The 22,585-nt window shown below is 47.9% G+C and overlaps 1 protein-coding gene across 3 annotated transcripts; it reads left to right on the forward strand.

Annotated features, from left to right (window-relative positions):
* The first annotated feature begins 639 nt into the window (after positions 1-639).
* ARHGAP25 (Rho GTPase activating protein 25) lies at positions 640-22,182 on the forward strand. Of its 3 annotated transcripts, XM_075043695.1 has the most exons (12): positions 1,046-1,067; positions 4,008-4,179; positions 6,281-6,474; positions 8,702-8,789; positions 9,227-9,346; positions 12,007-12,214; positions 14,689-14,821; positions 15,811-15,884; positions 16,464-16,585; positions 17,340-17,539; positions 18,046-18,629; positions 19,222-22,182. In XM_075043695.1, the coding sequence occupies exons 3-12, from the start codon at positions 6,298-6,300 to the stop codon at positions 19,430-19,432; spliced, it is 1,917 nt and encodes a 638-aa protein (XP_074899796.1). In that variant the 5' UTR covers positions 1,046-1,067; positions 4,008-4,179; positions 6,281-6,297; the 3' UTR covers positions 19,433-22,182. The 3 variants fall into 3 exon arrangements, with proteins under 3 accessions (XP_074899795.1, XP_074899796.1, XP_074899797.1); XM_075043694.1 differs by lacking the exon at positions 4,008-4,179 and having other exon boundaries at positions 640-1,067; XM_075043696.1 differs by lacking the exons at positions 1,046-1,067; positions 4,008-4,179; positions 6,281-6,474; positions 8,702-8,789; positions 9,227-9,346 and adding an exon at positions 11,326-11,480.
* The last annotated feature ends 403 nt before the right edge of the window (positions 22,183-22,585 follow it).

Below are 22,585 nucleotides of genomic sequence, written 5' to 3' on the forward strand. Positions count from 1 at the left end.
TGGGCATGACAGCTCGGCTGCAAATCAGAACAGGAACCAGTGGCCTCGTCCTCTTTCAGCCTCTTGTGCTCCTCATGTCACTGTTTCTGCTTCTGTTCAGGGCAACTTCCCCCTGCAAGGCCTGGGCTTTCGCGGTATGGTGGGGGGAAACGGGGCCTGGAGCTCTCTGTTAGGCTTTTGGGGCACACTGCCATGTCTTGCAGCTGTCCTCGCTGCTTTTTGCTCCATTTGGGTGTTTATGAATGCAACAACCCTTCCTGGCATTTATCCTGTGTCTCAAGAGCTGCATCTTAGTTCAATTGCATTGCAGTCTGCTTTGCAGATGCACAGCCATTTCTTTTGTGGAAAAACAGCACTAAATGACATGAAACAGGATACACTCGCTGTTGTGAGCAGGGAAAGGAGCTTTGCTTGATATGGTGGTCTTGATGGGGTCTGTGCCCACATCCCCTGGCCCTCACTGCTCTGATACCCACAGCCTTTCCTCCAAGAGCAGCCTCATTTCATCCCCATTTTGCTGCTGAGCAAAACATTTCCCGAAACTCTGTGCTGGGCCGTGTCCTTCAGCAAGCAATTCTCTAGCGCACCGACAGCACCAAGAAGGACACCCACTTCCTCAAATGCAACGAGCAGCACGCAGAGAGCAACCCTGGGCAGCCACACTTCGGTGCAGGCTGGGGCCAGGCTGCGGCATCTCCACATCAGCCAAAGGGGGTAGCAAAAAGGGGAGCAAAAAAGGCGGCATCACCTCGGCATCGTCGGGGAAGCAAGACGAGAGCTTTGCAGGAAAGCAGGGCAGGAAAGTACTTTTATGGGGTTGTTCACAGCCGCTCTCAGAGGAGGGAGGAGGAAGTACGTTGGCAAATCAACCCTTGCCGAGCCATCGCTCTTCGTGGGGGGGATCGCACCCCGGGCGCAGGATCCCCACGGGACTGTCAGAGCTTCATTTCAGCCTGTCTCCTAAGTAAGCCTCCCTCAGAACAAAAAAAGCCCCTCCTGATCCAAAATGTCCCTCAAGCTGCCACGGAACTGGGATTTCAACCTGAAAATGGATGCTGCAAAAATAGGTACTGTGACTGTTTCTTTATGCCCTTCTGTTTCTGCTTCAGCCTTTCGGGTGCAAGCCAGGGTCTGCTGGGGTGCCCATGGCCAAGCCCAGCAGCAATTTTGGCTACAGCCCAGACCCGAACCCGCTTCTGGCCTCAGTGTGGGGACCTGGCCCCCAGGTACCACTTTCAAGTGGCAGATGATTTGCAAATGATTTGCAAGAAGTGATTTGCAAAATTGTCACTGAGGGATGCTGTGGGAGCACAGCCAGGGCGGTGGCTCTGGGGCTGGAGCAGCGGCTGTCTCGGTAGGGTGGGGAACTGGGGGACCTGGCAGCGTGGGTCCGCTGCCCACCCAGAATCCAAGTTTAGGGGGGATTTAAACCACATGGGCTCATTCTGCTAGCGCAAGCCTTGCAGGCCAAGAAGCGGACAGAGCAGTGCAGGCTGGAGGAAGCAATCTCGCTCTTGCTCAGGTTTCTTCGCCCACCCCGACGTCACTAGTTTCCTCTCACCGTGGTAAAGAGCCCTCTGACGCCCATGCCGGGCTCTGTGCCGCAGGACAGCTTCACCGTGCGATTTCCTGACTTATCTCCTGCCTCTGCCCAGGCTTTGCACGGAACTCCTCTGTCATGGGATCCATCTCCAGCATGAAAACCACTTGAGAACGCCTTTGGGAAGGAGTGAGGGATCCCCACGGCGGGTTCTGTGGCCAAAATGTCACGGCAGACCCAATGCCTGCTTTTGAGTCAAGCAATCAGGGAGGGAATTTGGTCGCGAGGATGCCGCGATCGAGGAAGGGGTGCACGAGCCCAGCCTTGTGCACACACTGAGGCAAGGGCCCTCCGTGGTCCTGGCCCTGGTGCCAAAACATGGTCAAGGCACACATCAGCAACTTGATTTCTCCCTGCAGCAGAGAGATTTGACCAAGCTGGTCTCTGCGGTGCTGAGCTTTCTCCCCGCACCTTGTGTCAGCTTGCAAGGTCATCCTGGATGGATTTTCTTGCAAAGGCAATTTGGACTTCTATCTGAAGCTGCTTTTGTTGGCATGGCCAAACCATTTGGTTCACACAAGGCCCCAAATCAAGCACCTCTGCTCCCCAGTGGCCACTGCTGTGGCTAGGCTCAGCATCCCGGATTTCTGCATTGCCCATTCTTAGGATAATTAGTATTTTTCTGCACAAAGACTGTGGAGCAGTAGGTAAATTCAATTGGTAGTTCAGAAAAAAAGGCCAGGGGACACTGAGCCTGCTGGCTGCTGGGAAGCAGAGAGGGTGGAGATGGAACACAGGCTTGCACCTGTGTTGTTACCAGGGATTGCTTTTTTTCAAGAAAATCTGCTTGTGATGAAATTCTGGGTGCTTCTTGCAGCTTGCAGCTTCTGTGAGCCCATAAGATGAGGGGGGTGTGTGTGGGTGTGTGTGCAGAGACCTGAGTGCTGGGGTACACCTCGGTGCATTGACTCTTCTCATGCTTCAGGGTTTGTGGCTGCAGGGACCAGCCGCTGCTGTCTTCAGAGGTGCAGCAGGGATGTGACTTGCTTGTGGAAAATAATTGCAAATTAGTCACCACCACCCTTGCTGGCTCCTCCCGGCTTCAGGATGCTTCCCCCTCCTCATCTCCAGCCATGGCTGTGGCACAAGCAGCTTTTGTAAAGCCCCAGGACAGTGCACTGGCTTCTGTGTGCTTCCTCACGCTGAGAAAAATGCAAAACTATTTATTTCAATGAAGGAGAAAATTGCGTTTGCAATGTTCATTACAAAACCTAGTGTGGCACTTTTGCTTTTACTGGTTTTTATTGCAAGTACCCGACGTCCCTCCTGTGGGGCAGGAGCAAAGGGGATGGCAGGGAGAGCTCTTGCCCAAGACAAGGATTTGGGGCAGGAGCCAGCGTCGATGTGGATAGCACAGTGGCACCCAATGCAATTTCTCCTGCAAGTCACACTTTGGCAGGGCTCCTCTTTTCTGGGAGCAGGCAGCAGGACACAGGCACCCTGCTGTGGCTGGTCCACAGGGCTGGAGGAAGAGTGAGGATGTTTTGGAGGAAATATTCAACTTCAGAGGCGCTTACCGCAGGAAACGCTTTGGGAGGCACCACATTTGCTCTTAGTGGCTCTTTCCTGCCCTGCGAGAGTGGCAAGGAGGAGCGGGGCCAAGTGTGGCAGGGATGTGTTGGTGAAGGTGATGATTGCAAGTGCTGGACCAGCCTGGTGAGAGCCAGGGAAAAAGCTTCGCCCCTGCCCCACGTAAAATTTTCAGCTGGTCATCACATGTGAGCTGGGCATCGCACTGGCCACAAAAGATAGAAACTTGGAAAAGTTGTAAGGGAAGGAGCCACAGCCTTGATAGTTCTGGTTTTGTGAATGCAGAAAACTTTCCACTGGGCAAAAATAGCCCGCTGTCTGCAAAGCCAAGGTCCCCACAGCAACTCCCTCCCCAAACCTCCGCACAAGCCCTGAGGTGGGAACAGCAGTTGAGTAGTGCTCACATTGTGGGTAAGAAGGATCCTGCAAACTGCTATTTTGGCCTTAAATAAAGAGCTGTCTCATGCAGAGGGAAAATACATCTCCATGTTCACATTGGTGCGTATGTATGTGCACGAACACAGCTAAGCCATGGCTAAGCACAGACCTTTGGTTGCACCTTGAGTCTGGCATTTCAGAAGGGCTGATGCTAAAGAAAGGGGACCCAAGCGTACTCCTCTGAATGCACATTCCTTATACACCTGCGAAAGGCTGCAGGAGGGAGAGAATAAACGTTATTTCCAGCAAGGACCGGGCAATTTAAGCTCAAGGCTGAGAGCAGGAGGAACCCCTGGGTAGCAGTGCCTGCTGGGCTAATTCCTTTCCATGGCGTGGAGCCCTGATGGAGCCATGATGGGCTTAGAGGGAGATTAATATCTTCAATAAAAAGTAGTAAAACATTGCATTTTTCATAAAAGACACGATTTCTCCTTCCAAGTCTTGTGCCGCTGGAATATCAGTGCTGCTGGGCTGAGCTGAGCTCTTTGGGGAAGGCTGAACACAGAGCTGATGGATGGAGACTCATCCCTGATTTCCACCCATTTGGGACCCTGCGAGCTGCATTGCAACAGCTTCACTTCAGATTAAGACCTTGTGGTCATCGGTGCTTGGTATGGAGACCTCACTCTGCAAATGCTAGTGCTAATTAAACAGAGGGAGTATCAGCATCTCTGTTTCAAGGGCGACATTAGGTCCTGTGATCAGGTAGGAGAACACACAGCAAAATTCAGGAAGGCATCAGAGTGCTGGCTCGTGGGAGTGCAGAAGGGGGCTAGTTTGGAGCCAGCCCACCCGGGGTTTTCTCTTTGGCAACGGGCTGTGGTTTCTGCAGAGCAAAGCATTTGTGGGAGGCAGGCAGCGCCCTGCACCCAGTAGCCTCCATGCTCCCAGCGGCTGCTCCACCCCTGCGGATCATTCCCCAAAAATCCTCACCCCCGAGGAGTTGACAGCAGCCGCAGGACAGGAAGGAACATGATTTATGGAGAGGAGCGATGCTGCTCGTGAGCAGTTTGCTGAGAATCATATTAATATTTATGAGATTTGAGTAATGCAGATGTTTTGGCAAAGTGCAAAGAAACTGTCCCAAGCTTGAGGTGCAATTTGGAAACCCCATTTTGTTTTTTTGCATCAGGGTAACCCCCAGTACCAGTATTTTTCAGGGAAGCTGGCTGGCAAATCCCTTTCAAAAGTCCTTGCTTATAACCACATCCTCTGCAGGGGGCATCCAATATCAGCACACATTGAGGTATAAGTAGCATCCTCACTGCACTTTGAAGGCTGATTTTTGGATTCACAATCCTTTTTGATTTTTTGGGAAGTGATTTGCAATCCTGTGACAAGTTTGTAGTGGAGGGGTGAACTCAGAATGCCCTACCCAAGCCTGGCTCAGAAGGACAAAGGCAAAAAGCAGAGGGGTTTCTTACTCCAGGGGGAGTAAGAAGGGGAAGGGGGCACACTCTTGAACTGCAGCACCCCTGACCTCTGAAGCAACTGCTAACTGCTCGGCACTGAGTGCAAAATGTTTTGTAGGCTCAGGCTCCCTGTGGGTGTCTGTGCAATGGGAGCACCTGCTCAGGCGTGAGATGCCCCCACTCCCAAACATCACAAGGCAGCGATGGGTGATTTTTAATTTTCTGCTTTTTTAAGCTTGTCCTTTGCACTCAGGTCCACACCAGGATTCATCGACACTCATATCTAATGCAGCTTTTGCAGCTCTCCGCTCCGCTGACCAGCTCGGGGGAAAAGTGAGCATCTGGGGGCAGAGATATGGGGCTGCCGCAGCTTTCCCCATCCCACAGCACTACACAACACCTCCCTCACAGCCCTGGCTCAGCCTGAATGCCCTCTGCCAGCCAATGCTGCTGAGCTCAGGGGCCCGAATCCTGCACCATCCTCACCCGTAGGACCCAGCCAGGTGCCATCAGCTCCGTTTTAGCAGGGGAGCTGTAGGACCTCAGGAAATCACCATGTGCAGAGACCAGTGAAGCTGAATTCCCCTGGAGTCATATAACTATTTTTTCCCTGAGACCATAAATGCTAACTCTACCCAGGTGGCTTGGCACTGGGGTCCTGCAGTGCCCGGTCCAGAGGCAAAAATCCCTTCTGGAAATGATCCCTCCCAAGGCATTTACTATCACGGACGCATTTAGAGATACCACAGGGCCATGCTGCTGGTACCTGGCACAGGTCAGTGGCACCAATGGGACCCATCTATGTGATGCAAAGAGGAGACAGGGGACACTCTTCTGCCCAGCTGGTAAATCCATACTGGCACTTTTTCCCCCCTTGGAGACTTTCCAATCCCATTGTGTGAGAACTGCCCCATTGGAAACATCAGGCAATACTCTCCCAGAGCAAAACTGCAAGTTCCACGGAGTTTTTTTTGAGCCAGGCTGGGTCATTCTGCTATCGCTGCTGCAGGCTGTTTGGGGTGGCTATAAAAAAAAACACACACTCCCATTAAAAAAAAAAAAAAGCTAATGATTTTCTTCTCACTTGCAAGACAATTACTCCCACGCAGGAAAAAGGAAGCACACACTGACAGATACTGCAGCCACTTCCTTTAAAAACTCTAGCCAGTTTGCTCAGCACAGGCAGAGGGGCAGAGAGCCTCTCTCGCTGTTGTAGCTTAAACCTGCCCTGGGGACGTGGGACTGCTGGCAGCTCGTCCCTGTGCGTCCCCGCCAGCCTATCCCTCTCTTTTCTTGGCAGCCCGCTCCAAGAGCGTGATGAGCGGTGAGCCAGTGGGCACCCGGCCGGCCTCCCCCAACCCACTAGAGCGGCCCCTGAAGATCGGCTGGCTGAAAAAGCAGCGCTCCATTGTCAAGAACTGGCAGCAGCGGTACTTCGTGCTTAAGGGCCAGCAGCTTTACTACTACAAGGATGAGGACGATGTCAAACCACAGGTAGGATGAGACCGCTGGGCTTCGCTGGTCCTTAGTCTTCCCCTTCTTGCAGCTTTGCTCATCAGGAAATGGTTTGGGATGGGTCTGGAGTAGGGTATTAAAGGAGTTTTCTGCCTCTGGGCAGTAACAGAGATGAGACATCCTGATCAGGAGCCTCATCTATGCACTTAAATAAAGTGCCTGCAAGCCCTGCTGGGGGCTTGGTCCCTCTGTGCCCAAGCAACAGGGTGGTGGAAAAAAAACCCCAGTTACCAACTAGAAAGTTGCTACCATTTTCCAAGACAACAGAAACAGGCTGGGAAGAAAAAGAGCTCGGTACACCACCATTTTTATGATGGCAGGTGCAGCAATGGTTGGACAAGATGATGGGAGCTTTGAGAGAGGTTTCAGCCATGCACTTGGTGGGAAAGGCATCTTACAGGATGCTTTTAGGAAAAAATAAGCAGGACTTTCAGCATAGCCTGAGTGTGAGGATCTGCCCAGGACAGACCTCATGGCAGGGCTGTGGGCAGATGACAGCAATGGGCAGCTGCTTCCTTAGGACCTCTTGCCACACAAGAGGGCAGCTGGAGGGATGAGGAAAGGAAATCTCTCTCTCTCTGGCCTCTGGGTTTGTATGCCATCCCAGCCCAGCCACATCCTTCACAGAAGGCTCAGAGGTGCAGATGCAGTTTGTGCTATTCGGCTGCCGCCCCGGTCCACCCCGTGCGGCCAGAGGAAACTTGCCCAGCTGCCTTTTCCTCTAAGGGAAAAGGCTTGAAATGTGCTGAGCACTCCAGTGCATGTCTGTTCTGATGCTTTTTGAGATCCTCAGGAGAGCACAATGTGCACCCAACCCTTTGCACAAAACAGGACTGTGATCATCCACTTGGGCATGATTTGAACATCTGCACCAGTGTCCGACATCCGCAGCCCTCCAGCAGCATCCTCCCATCTTCAGCCCCTCTGGGTTGTAACAAGCCCTCTGTCTCACCCAAATAAACCATTTCCTAGGGTGTGCATTGTAGTACACTTGCCAGGAAGAAATCATGCTGTTTTCCCAATTTACGTGGATAACTTTTTAGTTTTTCAACCATTTGCTCCATACTGTAGCTTACACCAGTAATACCCACCATCTTTTCCTTGTTTTGAGAAATTTCAGGGAAAGGTTCTCCCCTTTGCTGGAAAAGCCATTCTTGATACAAAATGTTACTGGTAGCAAAACTGCTCTCAAGATAGAAAATGCTCGTAAGGGGAAGGCAATCAGTAGATCCTTGGGGTGAAAGCACAGGGCTGAGCCTGGCGGGGTCCAGGTCCTATTTCTGCCTTTGCCCTGTTTCAGGGGTGACTGGGATGAGCAGTCTCCCTGGTTGTAATTGGGATATAGAAGCAGAAAGTGCTGTGAAAAGCTTATTGCTGCTATTCATGGTGCGTTTGGCAGCTCTCGTGGTGACCCTGATGCACCATCCTGGGTCGTTTCAAGCCTCTCTGATCCCATCAATGACTCTGATACAGCTGCAATTCAGGCTTTTGGAGCGCTTGCTCGCAGTAGCCCAATGGCTTTCAGGAGGTTGAAATCGCTGAGAAACTTTATTTTTGTGGTGCTGCCTTATTTCCTGCCTCGGAAGGCCTCTGGTGCTGACTCACGTCTGCTTGGCCCCTACGTGTTTCGGCCGCTTCCCACCCATTCCCCCCAGCAAGGACCAAGCTGCCCGTGTTCACCACGACAGTTGGGGAAATGAAGGTCCAAAAGAAACGGCTGTTTTCCACTTTGCTTTTTTCTTTCCCCTTCCTTTTCTTCTTTTTCTCTACTCCTCTCCTGCAAACTTTAGGTTTGGGTTTTGGGTTTAAGTGATGCTGTGTTAAAGGAATAGTTTTCCTGCGCCAGTGCAGCAGAAACAGGATGCTCCGGTATTTTGTTAGGTCCCTTCTCCTTTGAACTCTCTTATTCCACTCCCAACAGGCATTAAAAAAACATGAGAAGGGAGGAAAAAAGGAAAGAGCAAAATAACCAGTTTTCTCATTCTGAGAATCACTTCATCAGAAAAACTGGCATTTAGGAAGTGTCCCTTAGTGTTTGAAAAATAATTTTTAGCATATATATATATATATATATATATGTATAGGGCACCAGCTCCTGCAATCCGTTCGAAAGAAGGACTTCAATCCTCAGTGCTGACATATGGTAATGTCAGCCTTGCAGAGATGGGACACAGGTATTTGCAGCTCCTGCTCTGCTTTGTTCTAGGGCTGCCTATCTCTCCAGGGAAGCACCATCAAGGAGGTGGCCAGCAACCCAGAGGAAGGAGGGAAATTTATCTTCGAAATCATCCCAGGTGAGGATGCTTCACTCCTCTTTGTCACACACTTTTGGGGTGGACTGTTCACCCAACATCATTTAGGCAAGTCATTTTTCCAGTCCTTTTGCTCCCACTTCTTTTCAAGGTCCCCACAGTGCTGCATTGTACATGAAAACTAATGTCTTGCTTTCAATATTCACATGTCAGGGCTGGAGGAGGGCCCTGTGTCAGTGCCCATGTCTCATGGCCTTGGCAGGCTGCAATGTTAAGCAGTTTCTGTTCCTTTCTTGCAGACCTTCAGCAAGGGTGAAATATAAGAGCACTGCTTCATTTCACAGCCAAATAGACATTAATGGGGAAATTCAGAGCCAAAAGCATTTAGCAAAGAAAACAAGAAGAATGTGTCTTTTCTCCTCCAATCCTCTCTATAAATGAAGCATAAATGTTTTTGTTTTTGGTTTTTTTTTTTTCAGGGGTCTCTGGAGACCAGAACCGGGCAGGGCAGGACACTTGCGTGCTCATGGCTAATTCCCAGTCTGAGATGGAAGAATGGGTTAAATCCATCCGACGAGTGCTGGGGTCAGCGTCAGGAGGTAAAGGGGAGCAGGGACAGCTCTTGGAGAAGCAATTTCCTACCATCTCATGGTCTGCAGTACTTTTGTGTGAGGATTTCAAAGCTGGTCTCATAAACCCTTGAAACTGGAAAACAGGCTGTAATGTGACTGTAACTTGTAATGCCTTAGAAACCTACTCTTAGACCAGACCCTGTGGTGATGGGTCTGCTGCAAACATGGGCAGTGTTAAGGAAATGGCAGCCAAGTATGAATGAAGATTTCTGGGCTGGTTTCAACCTCTTTTGCAAACTTCCTCATTGACTTATTGACCCCATAAAACGTTGTTCTTGAAAACAAATCTTACTCAGGGATAAAGCATTGAAAAATTTTGCTTTCACCTGCCATTTTCTTTGCTTTGCTTTTCTTCCAGCTTTTCTTGCTCAGCCCAGCCCTTCTGCCCCATTTTCTCTGCAGTCTGCCATGGCCACGTAATTGCCCTCCTCACACACAGACAAGGCTTGCAGCAACAGGATCCTTTCTTCCAGTCCCCTCAGGCATGCATTTATGCCATTACAGAATTGTGGTCAGGGAAGTATAAAAGATGAATCGACCAGAAAGGGGCATACTGTAAATTTGCCACCACAGGCAAGGCCCACAAAGGAAGCAGCAAAGGTCACGCCAGCCACTTTTCCTATAAGAACGAACTATCCAGATTTTTCCTATAAGGATGAACTCCTATAAGCAAGATTCACCAATGAAACAGGGCTGGGAGTCTCTTCAGTTCTCCTCCAAAAGAGCACTAACCCGGATGGTCATCCTGAGCCTCTCCTCCCTCCCTCTGTGCTTTGCCCTGACTATTTATATAATTTTTTTACAGCATCCATGCCCTTCAGCTGTGTAAGACAAGCATGATGGAGCTCTCATCTCCTGTAGCTCCTGCGTTAATATAAATCACAGCAGTTCAGAGGCAAGTAGGCGCTGCCAATTTGAGTTCTTTCACTGTGACCCTGCCATAGGCACAGATAAGCTTCACCTAAATGACGACACAGCTGGTTTTCCTCTGCAACCCTGGTGTTTTCTGCCTCTAAACTGAAACATGCTGTGCCCTGGGGGATGCAGCATTACTCATCTGAAATTAGGATTGCATGAGCCAGAAATTTTCAGGGCATTGCCCCACCTGGCTCTAGTATTTAATAACAACTCTGCATCTGATCCTTGCTTAAACTTAGAAGGTTGCCAGTTTCTTCCAGCTAGATAAAGTGACCTTATATGAGAGAAAATGTAAATTTATAGTAGTACAGAGAGCCCTGAGGGTAGCAGAGAAGTCAGGTACCATGGAGCTGCATTTTATGTCAACGCACAGGTTAACAGACTCCCAAAACTTCATGCTTTAGGTTTTTGGCCTCAATGCAAGCTGAAGCAACACGTGCTTTTAAAGCAACCCACTGCATAGTGGAGGTTTTGGCAAGAGCCCACCTGGAAGCAGCCCCATGTGACCCAGCTAGTTGTGAGCTTGTTGCACGCCAAAAAACAGAGCAGCTGCCAAGTGTGAAGCAACAGCAAAAGCATCTCCAAAATCTCGGAGGGGTTTTGCAGGCCTGGCTGCCACCCTACAATGACAGCCGCCTGCCGAGTGGGCTGGCATGGGCATTGCGTTGGCCCCAGGGAGGTATTCCCAAATTAACAAATCTGCCAGCTTGCAGTTAAATAAGCAATTAATGCAGAGAGGTAAAAAAAAAAAAAAAACAAAACAAAAAAACCAAGCTATTTGCTTTTACTGTGCACAAAGACAGGTTTATATTCATTATTTAAAAGTGTAAGCAAGTCATAAATGAAAAACCCCCATGATCAGGCAGGTGCCAACAAGCCTTGTGGTTCCAGATGAAAGTGTTTACTTGCATTTTCCTTGTCTGGAAGATGCACAGGGATTATTTCAGCCTTCAGAGCACAATGTGAACACATCACAGGCACTGCTGGGGCAAAAATACGGTAGAGGACCATAGGACCCTTTGCCATTAATATCCCAGAGCCAGTTGGAGTTGGGAGTTGTCTGCTCTTACCATGCCCCAGGCTCCGAGGAGGAAAAGCTGGGATGGAGGCTGCTGCCTTCCCACCTTCGAGCTGTTCTTTTGCTGTGAGTTCAGGAGGAAAAGGCCATTGCTCCGAAGGAAAGGTACCACTCACTGCAAAATACTGCTATTCTTTGCACAGGGGAGTTTCTGGAGGGTGAGAGGAGAGGGGAGGGGGAAGAAAAGCAACTAAATCAGTAAGACTTCAAGCTCCAAATCTCTTCAAGGCTGCTTTTCTTATTCCTTAGTGTTCTCCTGTGCTTTCTATATCCTTCAGCTTTGTGTGATGAGTTTGCCTTCTCTCCCTGTGCCTTGCATCAGCCTTTTTGCTGTTCCCATCTCCCTCTGTATCAGCACCCTGCTCCAAGGCCAGCAAGCAGCATGGCAAAAAACAAGGCTCACTGCTTGGTTTTAATCATTTTGAGAACTGTTAATTATTTGTAGATGAACAAGGTTTCATTTTGCTATTAATTCTTTGGAAGAATTTCGCCCAGTTTGCAGACTTCTTGTAGCTCCTATGCTATCAGAAAAGCAGGTACTGCTATCACATTTGCACCTGATGTACTTTGGCAGGTAATATGCCTTTAGCAAAGCTTTCGGGCTCCTCTAACCTCTCTGTCCTTTCCCTAGCGGTGTTTGGCCAGCGCTTGGCAGAGACCATGGCCTATGAACAGAAATTTGGGCAGCACCAGGTCCCCATCCTGGTGCAGAAGTGTGCCGAGTTCATCCGGGAGCACGGTGTGAGTGAGGAGGGCATCTTCCGCCTCCCTGGCCAAGACAACCTGGTGAAACAGCTCAGGGACGCGTTCGATGCTGGGGAAAGGCCATCATTTGACCGGTAATGCTAGATTCCCCCTCTCCTACTCAACTAGGTCTCATACACCCCAAAATCTGGGGGAAAAGTGGCCTGTCTAACCCCTCAGAGAGCCCAGCAGTGCCCTGCAGGAAACTCGGACTCTCCAGAAGGGCTTGACAAAGAGAAAGGATTCAGCAGAAACCCCAAATGGAGGCAAAAGCAGAATCAGAGGGTGCTGAGATGAGATTCATGGAAAAAAAGGAAAGTATTTAGGAAAATCCTGGCCCCCCACAGCATTTATCATTTGCAGGAGCAGCCAAAGAAGGAGGCAAAGGGAAGAGCCTACACAGCCCATTAGCTAAGAGCAGAGGTTTAGAGAAAGGAGAGCAAGTAGAGGATCACAAATAAGCTCAGAGAACACCCTAATGCACACAGTAGAAGTTATTTCTTTCCCTGCCAGCCTATAGCCATGATATTTTCCTCCTGTTGCTTTTCTCTACAACACCACATAGAGATGACAGAGAGATTTTGGCTGCTCCAAGGCTGACGCCCTTCCTCTGCAGGGCTAAGAGGAAATAGCAAACTCCCTAAAGCTGAGAGAGCTGCCTATCCCTGCCCGTGTGTCTCAGAGAGGCTTTGGAGAGAGACATTTGCTACTTCTACCTCTGCCATGCCCTGTGCAAAATGGGAGAAGAAAGGTAAACTCCTGGTGCACCTCTTTATAAAGCCCTCCCTTGATAGCTCACAGACCAGCTATCCCTGCAGGTGCCTCGGTATCTCTGAGATGGTTTCCCACCTGTCCCCTGCCCCAAGTCAGAGTTTAAGCCCTTGCTTTTGGCCCCCGTCAGATAAGCATCCCCTGCTCACTTGTGCAGGCTGCTCCAGGGCTTCACCCTCTGGTTTGCACTGGTGAAAGCAGTGACCCCTGTGCTGGGATAAAGGAAAAGTGGGTCCTGCCTTTCCACAGCACCTAAAGTGAAGCTTTTTGGTTTAATTCCTGCCCTGTCCTATCTACCATAACTGAGACAAAGAGTGCCCAGGCTGCTGCCTGTCTATGAAGGTGTTTGATACTTGTGGTGATGCCCCATCTATGCAGACCCAGGGAGCTGCTCCATATGGCATCACCTGAGCTCTGAGAGCCACCAGCAAAATCTGGGGTGCTTGTGGGAGAGACGCACCCAAACCCAGGAGTTTCCCTGGACTTTTGTGCAAAACAGTTTGCCTAAGTGGAGTGCAGGGGCCTCATCTCTCTATCCACAGGCCTGTCCCTCACCGCAAAACTTTTCCTGTTTTTACCCAGCTTTATGCAGCTTTGTTAGGAAAAACCACAGCACTTTTACCTAAATAATACCTGCTGTAGAGCCACAGCTGCTCCGGGAGCATAACCATCTTGGCCGTTGGTTTTGCAGTTGAATATTTCTTGCTTTCTGAGTGCCAGAGTCCTGCTGAGAGCTTTCCTGTTGTAACCTGTATGGGGGTCATAGGAAGGTGAAGCCTTTTTTTATTTTTTGCAGAACTGTGTTTTGCAGTGGGGCATGGCGAGGGAGTTTGGCCCTTTTCCCAGCACCCTGTGCCTCAGGGCTTGGTATGAGCATTGCTGCGGTGATCTCAGGGTGATGGCAGCCCCCATGCACTTCAACCAAAATATTCTCTTAGCGAGGAGGAAGGCCAATAATGGGGTTTCCAGTGACCTCAACGCTGCAAGATGCTGGCTTGACCTTCAGTGCCACCTTCGCAGCCTGTTTGGGTTTGCACAGGCACACTTGCGCACACAAGCACAGCAGGATTGGGTGGGGAGTGCTAGAAAACTGCTGTTGCAGCCCAGGCATCCAGGATGCCTAATGGTGTGTATTGGTAGGCCCTACAACAACACAGCTCTGAAAAAATTCCTCTATGGTTATGTGCATTTGTTAAAAATAATAGTATTTTAAAAACCCCAACCAATCCTAAAAATAAATGAACTGGGGGATTTTTGCTAGAAGTTTATAACAGCTTAGTGACTTCAAGGTAGGTCAAATTAGAGGCTTATGATCTTGACAGTGTCCTTTTGACATAATGTAAACTATATGGTATGCAAAGCTGCAAACATCTGTCCCGGCAGAACATCTTCAGTAATTGCTGTTAATCTTAAAAACCCCAGGCAAGCTTCGCCAGCTCCGCACAGAGTGGGGAGTGCCTGCCAAACATGTGAACACCAGGCAATATTTGCATGCAAACCCTCATGAGTCAAATGCAGGCAGGGAAGGCTCAGCCTGTGTATGAACACTGGGGACCTGCCAGCCCCATGGTGGGGAAAATCTCCACCAAGCATTTATTTTCCTACCAGCTGGGGCCATTCCCTGGCTTGGGGTGCTCTATGGATTCCCCCCAGCTTTCTTTGGCTTCCCTATTTATATCTCTCTGTCTCCTGCATCTATACACAGAGCTTAAATATGATCTCATGCTCCTGGAGCAGGGTAGGGGTTGCTCACCAGCTGGGTCTGAGTTTCACGTGAGTGGCTCTTTGCATGTTGCAGGGATACGGATGTGCACACCGTGGCCTCTCTGTTCAAACTCTACCTGCGGGAGCTCCCTGAGCCGGTTGTGCCCTGGATGCAGTACGAGGATTTCCTGCTGTGCGGTCAGGCGCTGGATGCAGATGAGAGAAAGGTAGAGATGCATTAATTTCTCTCCTTCTGGCCTTAAAATTAGCTGTGTTTCAGTGCCAGGGCTTTGTGAGCAGGAGACACTGGGTGCATCTTTAGCTGTGCTTTTTAAGCTGTGTAATTACTGAGCTTCAAAATCTGGAAAAAAAAGAAAAAAGAAAAAAAATTAAAAAGATAAAATCTCCCAAAGCCAGTGGGGTTTCCCCACTTGACAACATGGGTTTATCCATTTTAAAGCTTACACTTCTGGAGCAGATCTAAGAGCTGCTCAGCATCTCTTGTCATTAAGTGCTTGCAGCAAATAGCAAGTGTGAAGAGCAAAAGAGGAAGGAAACACAACCTGCTGCAGTCTCCATCAGCCCATGCTGAGAGCAGAGCTGGCAGAGGGCTCTGGCTGAGACCACAGAAGGAAGTGGCGATTTGGTAGAGGGAGAAGTGAGAAACAGATGGGAACTGTCTTTTCCTAACTGTATAATTTGGTGGAAAAGAAGCCCCCCCACTGCAAAAACTCCACTCATGGATGCTGTTCCTATACACAAAAAAAATAAGGCAGCTATCCTTGGTAGCATGAGCTCTGTGAACTGCAGTGTTCAGCCCTGTATTTCAAGGGCAAATGTTTCGTGTAGGTTGTTTCACTTCAGGATCTTTGGGGTTAAAAATGTCTTAAATGTTTATATACAAGAAATGCAAGATTAGGTGTGATCAGCTCTTTCCGAAGAGCTCATCACACACGTGCTGGGCTGTAGGGAACCCTGCTCTTTCCTTTGCTGCTGTGGTAGCAGCAGTACTGGGCAATGGGCTGCCTCTTCTTGCTGAGCACTGTACAAAAACTTCTCCATGTCCATGCTTGGTCTGCTGGATAAATGTAATTTCCAAGGCAAGCAAATGCCAAGAGGTGAGACCATATAGGAATGGATGGAGTGACTGAGAGTCATTCTTGTGTCCATATGTATCTGTGAATCTTTATAGAGCTATTTCTTAACTTGCATTTAGGGCCATCAGGAACTCCTGAAGCAACTGTCCCTCCTTCCCAGAGACAACTACAACCTCCTCAGCTATATCTGCAGGTCAGTCCTCTGCACAAGGTATAAACAGCTCAGATTTGGTGTTGGTGAGTAGAAATATCATCCCAAAGGCTGAGGCTGACTCCTCTAGAGAGAGCCCTCTTAAGCCATGTTTTGATTCCCCTCAAGGCACCAGATCCTGACTTTTGTAAAAGGAGAATTTCAGCCACGGGGATGAACACCTTGACAATGTCTGAGCATAAATGCCTACCCTAAAACTCACTTATGAATCCCTGAGAATTAAAATCAAATGTAGTTTTTCTAGACAAAGCCTTGTGCAACAAAACTGTCAGGTTTCACGCAGCCTAGGTAGTTTTTCTCTGGTTAGAGATTAGATGGAGGTTTTCCCTTCCTTTTTGATTTTTTTTTTTTTTGGTGAGCAGCTCATCACATGGTGGTTTTTCTACTGATACCAATAAGACCCAGCTCCAGTTTGCACTTATAAGGCAATTTCATGTTTCTGTCCTTGGGATTTAAAGGAAGAGCTGGATGGATCAATCAGGATTTTATACCAGTGGGTGTGTAAGGCTTTTTGCAGTCTTCCTTCTCTGACTTGAAATATTTGCCCTTGGATTCTGGCAGGTTTCTACACGAAATACAGTTGAACTCTAGCGTCAACAAGATGAGTGTGGATAACCTGGCAACAGTGATTGGAGTGAACCTCATCAGACCCAAGATAGAGGATCCTGCAATTATTATGAGAGGTAAAAGGGACTCCTGGAATAATTGGCATAGGAGCACATGATATGCTGAAATACCCAGTTGCATCCACAATCTTGAAATTAAAAATTTTCTATGGTAGACCCATGATATAAGCCAGACATGTGCCTGGGCACAGTAAATACAGCAGGGTAGAGTAAAGGCACGTGTTGCGCTATAAATGTTTATGGTGACGAAAACCGCTTAGGAATTGCACTGTGTGTTCCCTCCATAGATTTCAAACAATTCAGGAATTTTGTGAAGTCATCTTTCTTTTGCTTAGAGCAGGAAGGTGTAAAATTCTTCTTAGAGAAACAAAGGAAATTACTGTTTAGCTGAGCCAAACTGTAATCCCTGGGGAAGGCCAGATGCAGCAGAACTAATAGAAGAAATATTTTAAGGCCAAAGACTGTTTTGTTCTACAGACATCACGTGCAAATGGTCCAGACATTCATATGCCTATTCATATAACTGATACCTGTACTTTGCTTGTCTAAAGCCAAAGAAGCACAATTTGTGTCTTGGTGCAGCTGAGCAGACTCCCATCTTGGTTGCTCCATAGTCTACTCCTGCTGTTCTGGGGTGATATAAAAATCCCTCCCTTTACTTGGTTTTGTGATCCTGTTCCTTGTTTTCACCTGCATTTCTATGTGTATCTCCATTTTGGACACCAGAAAGACCAACCAGAAAATGCAAGTGTGGGTGGAAGAAAGCCTGTTGCATTGGGTTTGCTGCTGACAGGTTTGTAATTTCTTCCAGGCACCCCACAGATCCAGAAGGTGATGACTGTGATGATAAGTGACCATGCAGACCTCTTTCCCCCATCCAAGGATGTGCCACCCTCCCCACCTGCCCAAAAAAATGACAAGAAATCCCCCATCCCACGCAGCTCCGTGGGCTGGGATGCTGCAGAGGACCCTGCGGTGCCCAGGACAGAGAGCTTGATCCAAAGGAAAATGGTACGGCTAGATCCTCAGAGAAATAATAAAACATAAATTTAATAGATGTGTGATTAATTATTATGGGATCTAACAGGTCAGCGAGCCACTAAGAGCACTTGCTATTAATAGGGTAAAGAGCTCTGTCATCTCTGGAATATCTACATCAGGAAAACAATGTAGATAAACTTTCCACTTTCCTGTGGAAAATCTACTGTTCTGGGAAAAAAGAAAACTCCTGAAGTTTTTTAGCTAAAAGGCAGAATAGATGAAGCCTTTTCAGTTCATGCTGGTGAAGTGAAAACACTGAGGATTAAAGGCTTTACTCAGAAAGAATCTCTGCAAAAAGTTCTTTTTAATGGAAAACATGGTGCAACCCAAAATTTTTTGTGGAAAACTTGTGGCCATTCCTGTTAGCATGTTAAAATGTCCCTTTCTTAAATATTGAAGTCACAGCAGTCCCTGCAACCTGTCCTTGCTCACAAAGCAGGATGAGGCTGTCCTAATGCCATGGGTCTATTTTACAGAGAGATGACCTGAATTCCAGCAGTGCCGCCAGACCAGCTGTGAGCTTAAGTGCACCCAGAGAAGATAATGGGTCCAAAGATACACCGGGAATGTGGAAAATGCAGTCAAGGAAAAGAACTCAGACTTTACCTAACAGGAAATCTTTCCTGACAGCTGCTTCTCCTGGGGAGAAAGGCAGCAATGACAAAAATGACATATTTGCCAGTGACTTTTGGAAAAGCTCCCCTGGGAGCAGCATGCGCTCCGTGGTCCCCGATGGACATAAGAGAACATTGTCTCATGATCTTTTTAAGCTGCTCGACCTTCACCGAGCTTCAACCTACGATAATGTTCCTACCTCCCAGGCAGAAAGTGGGGAAGGCAGCGGCTCCAGCCCCAGCCCTTCAAGCAGCAGCTCTGATAAGGAATTTCTGCCCTGCCCCAGTCCCAGCCATCAGCCAAAGGAAATAGCCAGTCCCACCAGCAGCCCTGCTGAGGTCTCCAAGTCTGATCAGGAGAGCAGGGAGTTCCTGCAAAACATGATCCTGAAGCTGAAAAAAGAGATGGAGGTACAGAAAAATGACTACGAGGAACAAATTAAAAGGTAACACGCTGCACAGTGCTGCTTTCTGGAGAGTATGAAGTCTTCAGCTCATGTTATTACAACACTAGTATTGCACAGATTAATTTACCAGTAATACTACACAGTATATAAGAGTAATGACTAATGATAAAATATAGTATTGTAGTAGGCTATCTAAAAGTCAATGCTCATGTGCTGTACTCTCATGACATAGTTGCTAATGTTATATTACTACAATATTAATATTCTCTAGTTCTTATTACATCATTGTATGACACTGTAATGTTTCCGCAATAATTGCACTGTCATAATTCTTGTTATTACTACAATATTGTACCATTATACTACCCAGAATTCAGTAGTAGTGTTAATACATTATTAGTTGCAACGATCAGTGTTATATAGCTTCATATATTGTTATTGTATCATTATATATCATGTGTATTGATTTATTGCATTGTGTTATGTGGCCATTGAGGGTCAGGGGATCAGGACCGCACCTCTGGCTTATTTTATAGCTTAATGACACAGAGGGCAGACTCCTTAAGAGCCAAAAGATGACTTCCCGACACTCTCCCAATCCAATCCTTTCAAGTTCTGATTCTCTTTGCAGTCTCGAGAAGGAAAACTATGAAGTCTGGGCCAGAGTGGTAAGGCTGAATCAGGACATTGAGAAGGAGAAGAAGAAGTCTGAGGAACTGGAGCTGAAGTTGATGAACGTGGAACGCTCACGGGAGGACATGGAGAAGAAAAACAAGATGCTTGAGGAGGAGATAAAAAACTTAGCTAAATCCACAAGCAAAACTGATGCCAAAACCAACTAGGAGGAGACACCCAGCTGTGCACAGACATAAAATGCAGCTGCATGAATCCATAGGAATTGCCAAGCAGGTTCAGAGCCAGGGACTTGTATCATCTGGTGTTCTGCTACTGACCCTGGGCTGATTCGGAGGAAGGAGCCCAGAAGTTAGAGGCTGGTTTCTGCTCTGAAACAGGAAAATTCAAAAATATTCTTTAGCTTTTTTGGTGTGTTTTTTTCAACTCCTCTTTCAGCTGCTCAAGTTACCTGTAGAACAGGCCAATACTTCTTGCTGCTCAATCAGAATATCTTGCACTCAAGAGTTCAGGTTAAGGACACTTTATGCCTTTACAAAAAAAACCCAGCAAGCATCCCTCCTGCCAGCCGGCTGGCTCCTTGCTGGAGATGATACCCACAGTGCTTCTGAGTGGAACAGAAAGTCCGTAAATCCTAGATCTGGAGAGATAGAAAAGCCCCAAGGTCTGGGGTGGCACAGCTCATCACACAGTGTGCCTGGATGGTGGGCTGCAAATGCTGTCAGCACCATGGCTGAGATGTTCACATTAATGCATACAGTTGGTTATGGCTCTTATAGAGCAAAAGAAGTCTAGAGAGCCTGTCAGGTCCACTGAGAAGAGGTCTCCTACAGCATCACTTGCTGTGCTGTGCCAGACTCATCGATATTAAGGCTCCAGTTATAAAATCACAATATCACAAAAACCTCTTTAGTTAAGTGGCTGTTCAGTTATTTTAAATCACTGTTCCTTATAGCCATGCATCTATAAATCCAGCACAGCTGCTGCTGAGGCTTTGGAGAGCACTTTCATCTATCCATACACAGAGCTCTTTGTGCAGAGGGAGTCCATCAGCACCTTTACCCAGTACAGAAAGTGGGGCTTCTGCATTTTCCCTGATGGACAGTTTTCAAAGAATAACAGATCTGGACTTACTTACTGCCTCTGCTTTTGTTTTTCATGATTTCATCAGTGCCGAACAGGATTTCCTCGGCCACCTTGGTGGACACCTGGGTTTGCACCCCAACAACGATGCTGGGTCTCTCCCAGTCACTTGCTGCCATCAGCGTAAAGACTAACTGGACCCAAAGGTCTCGTGGTGCCAGTGTGGCTATTTGTAAGCTTGTCTGTTTGTTTTCCCACTGCCTGCCAGCAAGTCGCCCTTCCAGCAGTACCACGACGCTGCTGAAGCTTTTGGCGTAGGAAAGAAAATACAGGACTCTGCAAAGAAAACCTTTCGCTCCTCGTTTATGTTAAGAAGGGAGAACAACATCACATAGCTTCAGGCCAGCCTAGAGCCTTCATGGGAACAGAAAAGGGAAAAACACAGAGATCTGCAGGAGTTTTCAAGCAACATGTCTAGGACCAAACACATGCCTCTGTGCCAAGCACAGTGAAGTTATGCAACAACACTGGATTACTGCTACTGAGGACTTGGCTTTGTTAATACAAAAGTTCAGATCAAGACAGGCTGCAGACCTGCTTGGCAGAGCCTGCAAAGAAAAACAAACTGGTTAGAGAAAGGGACATAGAGGAAACTATGTGAAGAAAGGGGAGATGGGAGTGGTAACATGTTATTAGAGAATAAAAGTCAGTATTGGTTATATAGCACTTGCTGCTATCAGCCTTGCTGAGGGGGGACTCGTCTAGCCCTAAAACTGAGCCCAGACTCTTTAGTCCCAGACTTAGATTCAGTTTGGTGTATTGAATCCACCTTTGCTTAGCTGTGGATATAAAGTACTGGTAAAGGAGAGGTTTGTGAAAGTTGAGCTGCATTTAAGAATCTAGCCCATAAATAGCTCACTCAACCTATAGACTCTGACTCCAAGTGGTTTTCCTCTCCATAGGATCCTCAGAGACTACACAGCTTCTCACTGTCCTGCCCACAAACCTTCACACCAGGGAATTAAATTTTTCTGGAGGCCTGCATGGGGTTACTGCATGGGGTTTCTGCATGGGCCTGCTGCAAAAGCACAGTGCCTTCCAGAGGACCCACAGCCGAGGACCTCTGCCCTTGCAATGATCAAATCCAATTAAAATGTTTCAAATCTGAAATTTGGTAATTTAGTCTCTCAGTGAGGATCACAGTACCCCTTTACACTGGACCAGTGGTCCTGGACCTGCTGGTGCAGAGCTCTGCAGTCCACAGCCTTGCAGAGGGATGGGCATCACAGAGAAGAGCCCCAAGCAGGACAGTGTGGCCTCCACTGGGCTTAGCCACTGTCGAAGCTGAGCTATCAAAACCTCACTTTCCCCATCACCTGCATGTCCCACATGCTACAGCATCCTGAGATGACACATTTCTTGTCTCCCAAAGTCTCTTTCAAGCACCACTATCACCACTTGATCTTGACAGAGCTGCTTCAGTGTTTATTTAATTTTTTACCTTTACAAGGGACTCATTACTCATCTGGGCATGAGGCTCAGGAGTCATTTAGGGAGAAACTTCTCCATCAGGTCTAGGAGGAACATCATGAACATCTGGGCTGGAAATGCCATACGCTCCTTTCTGCAAAGATCAAAAGTGTGAAGAGGCAAATAATTCCTTCACAGCACGCAGTAGACTGTAATGACGTGAAAAGGCTTGGCTGAGGTTCAGAAGTCTCCGTGATTAGGACAAGTGCACGTTATTTTAGTATAAACTGTGCATTCCTCCACTTCCGCTGCAGATAGGCAAAACAACCTCTATCAAACCATGACTGTTTCTGACAATCAGAGTAATTTCTTTGAAGATATCCTGCCCATTAAAATTTGGAGTGTTTATAGTGGTCATATTTAAAAGATAGACTTTCCAATAGGGGTCTGGTGGGCTGGAAATTCCTAAGTGCAAGGCGGGGAGCGAACAGCCTCAAGGAGAAACATGGGCATCTTATGAGTTGTTATTGCTGTTGGGTGCTGTAAGATAAGGAGGGTTTTCCTGTGGAAACTTTGCATCCTTTTCAGCCCTGAGGGTATATCCTCTCCGCTCAGCCACGCAAAGCCCAGTGCCACACCTGAATACTGGCAGTGCCCAGATCCTACTCTGGATTTAATGCACTTTCGGATCTTCTGGTTGAGACACCAGAATATGAGATCCTGAAAACTGACTGATGCACAACCTACATTTCCTTCCTCCCCCTCTTTTTGCAGCTAAGCCGTGAAGCTTCTTGGGGAAGGAGTAGCAG

This window comes from Buteo buteo, chromosome 12 (genome assembly GCF_964188355.1).
Source record: "Buteo buteo chromosome 12, bButBut1.hap1.1, whole genome shotgun sequence".
Taxonomy (NCBI): Eukaryota; Metazoa; Chordata; class Aves; order Accipitriformes; family Accipitridae; genus Buteo; species Buteo buteo.

Bases quoted from the DNA above. Each gene is read 5' to 3' on its own strand.
- ARHGAP25 (XM_075043694.1), top strand. From the start codon at position 1,007: ATGTCCCTCAAGCTGCCACGGAACTGGGATTTCAACCTGAAAATGGAT. The intron at 8,790-9,226 runs GTGAGGATGCTT...TTTTTTTTTCAG, and splicing joins TATCTTCGAAATCATCCCAG to GGGTCTCTGGAGACCAGAAC. The intron at 9,347-12,006 runs GTAAAGGGGAGC...TCCTTTCCCTAG, and splicing joins GCTGGGGTCAGCGTCAGGAG to CGGTGTTTGGCCAGCGCTTG.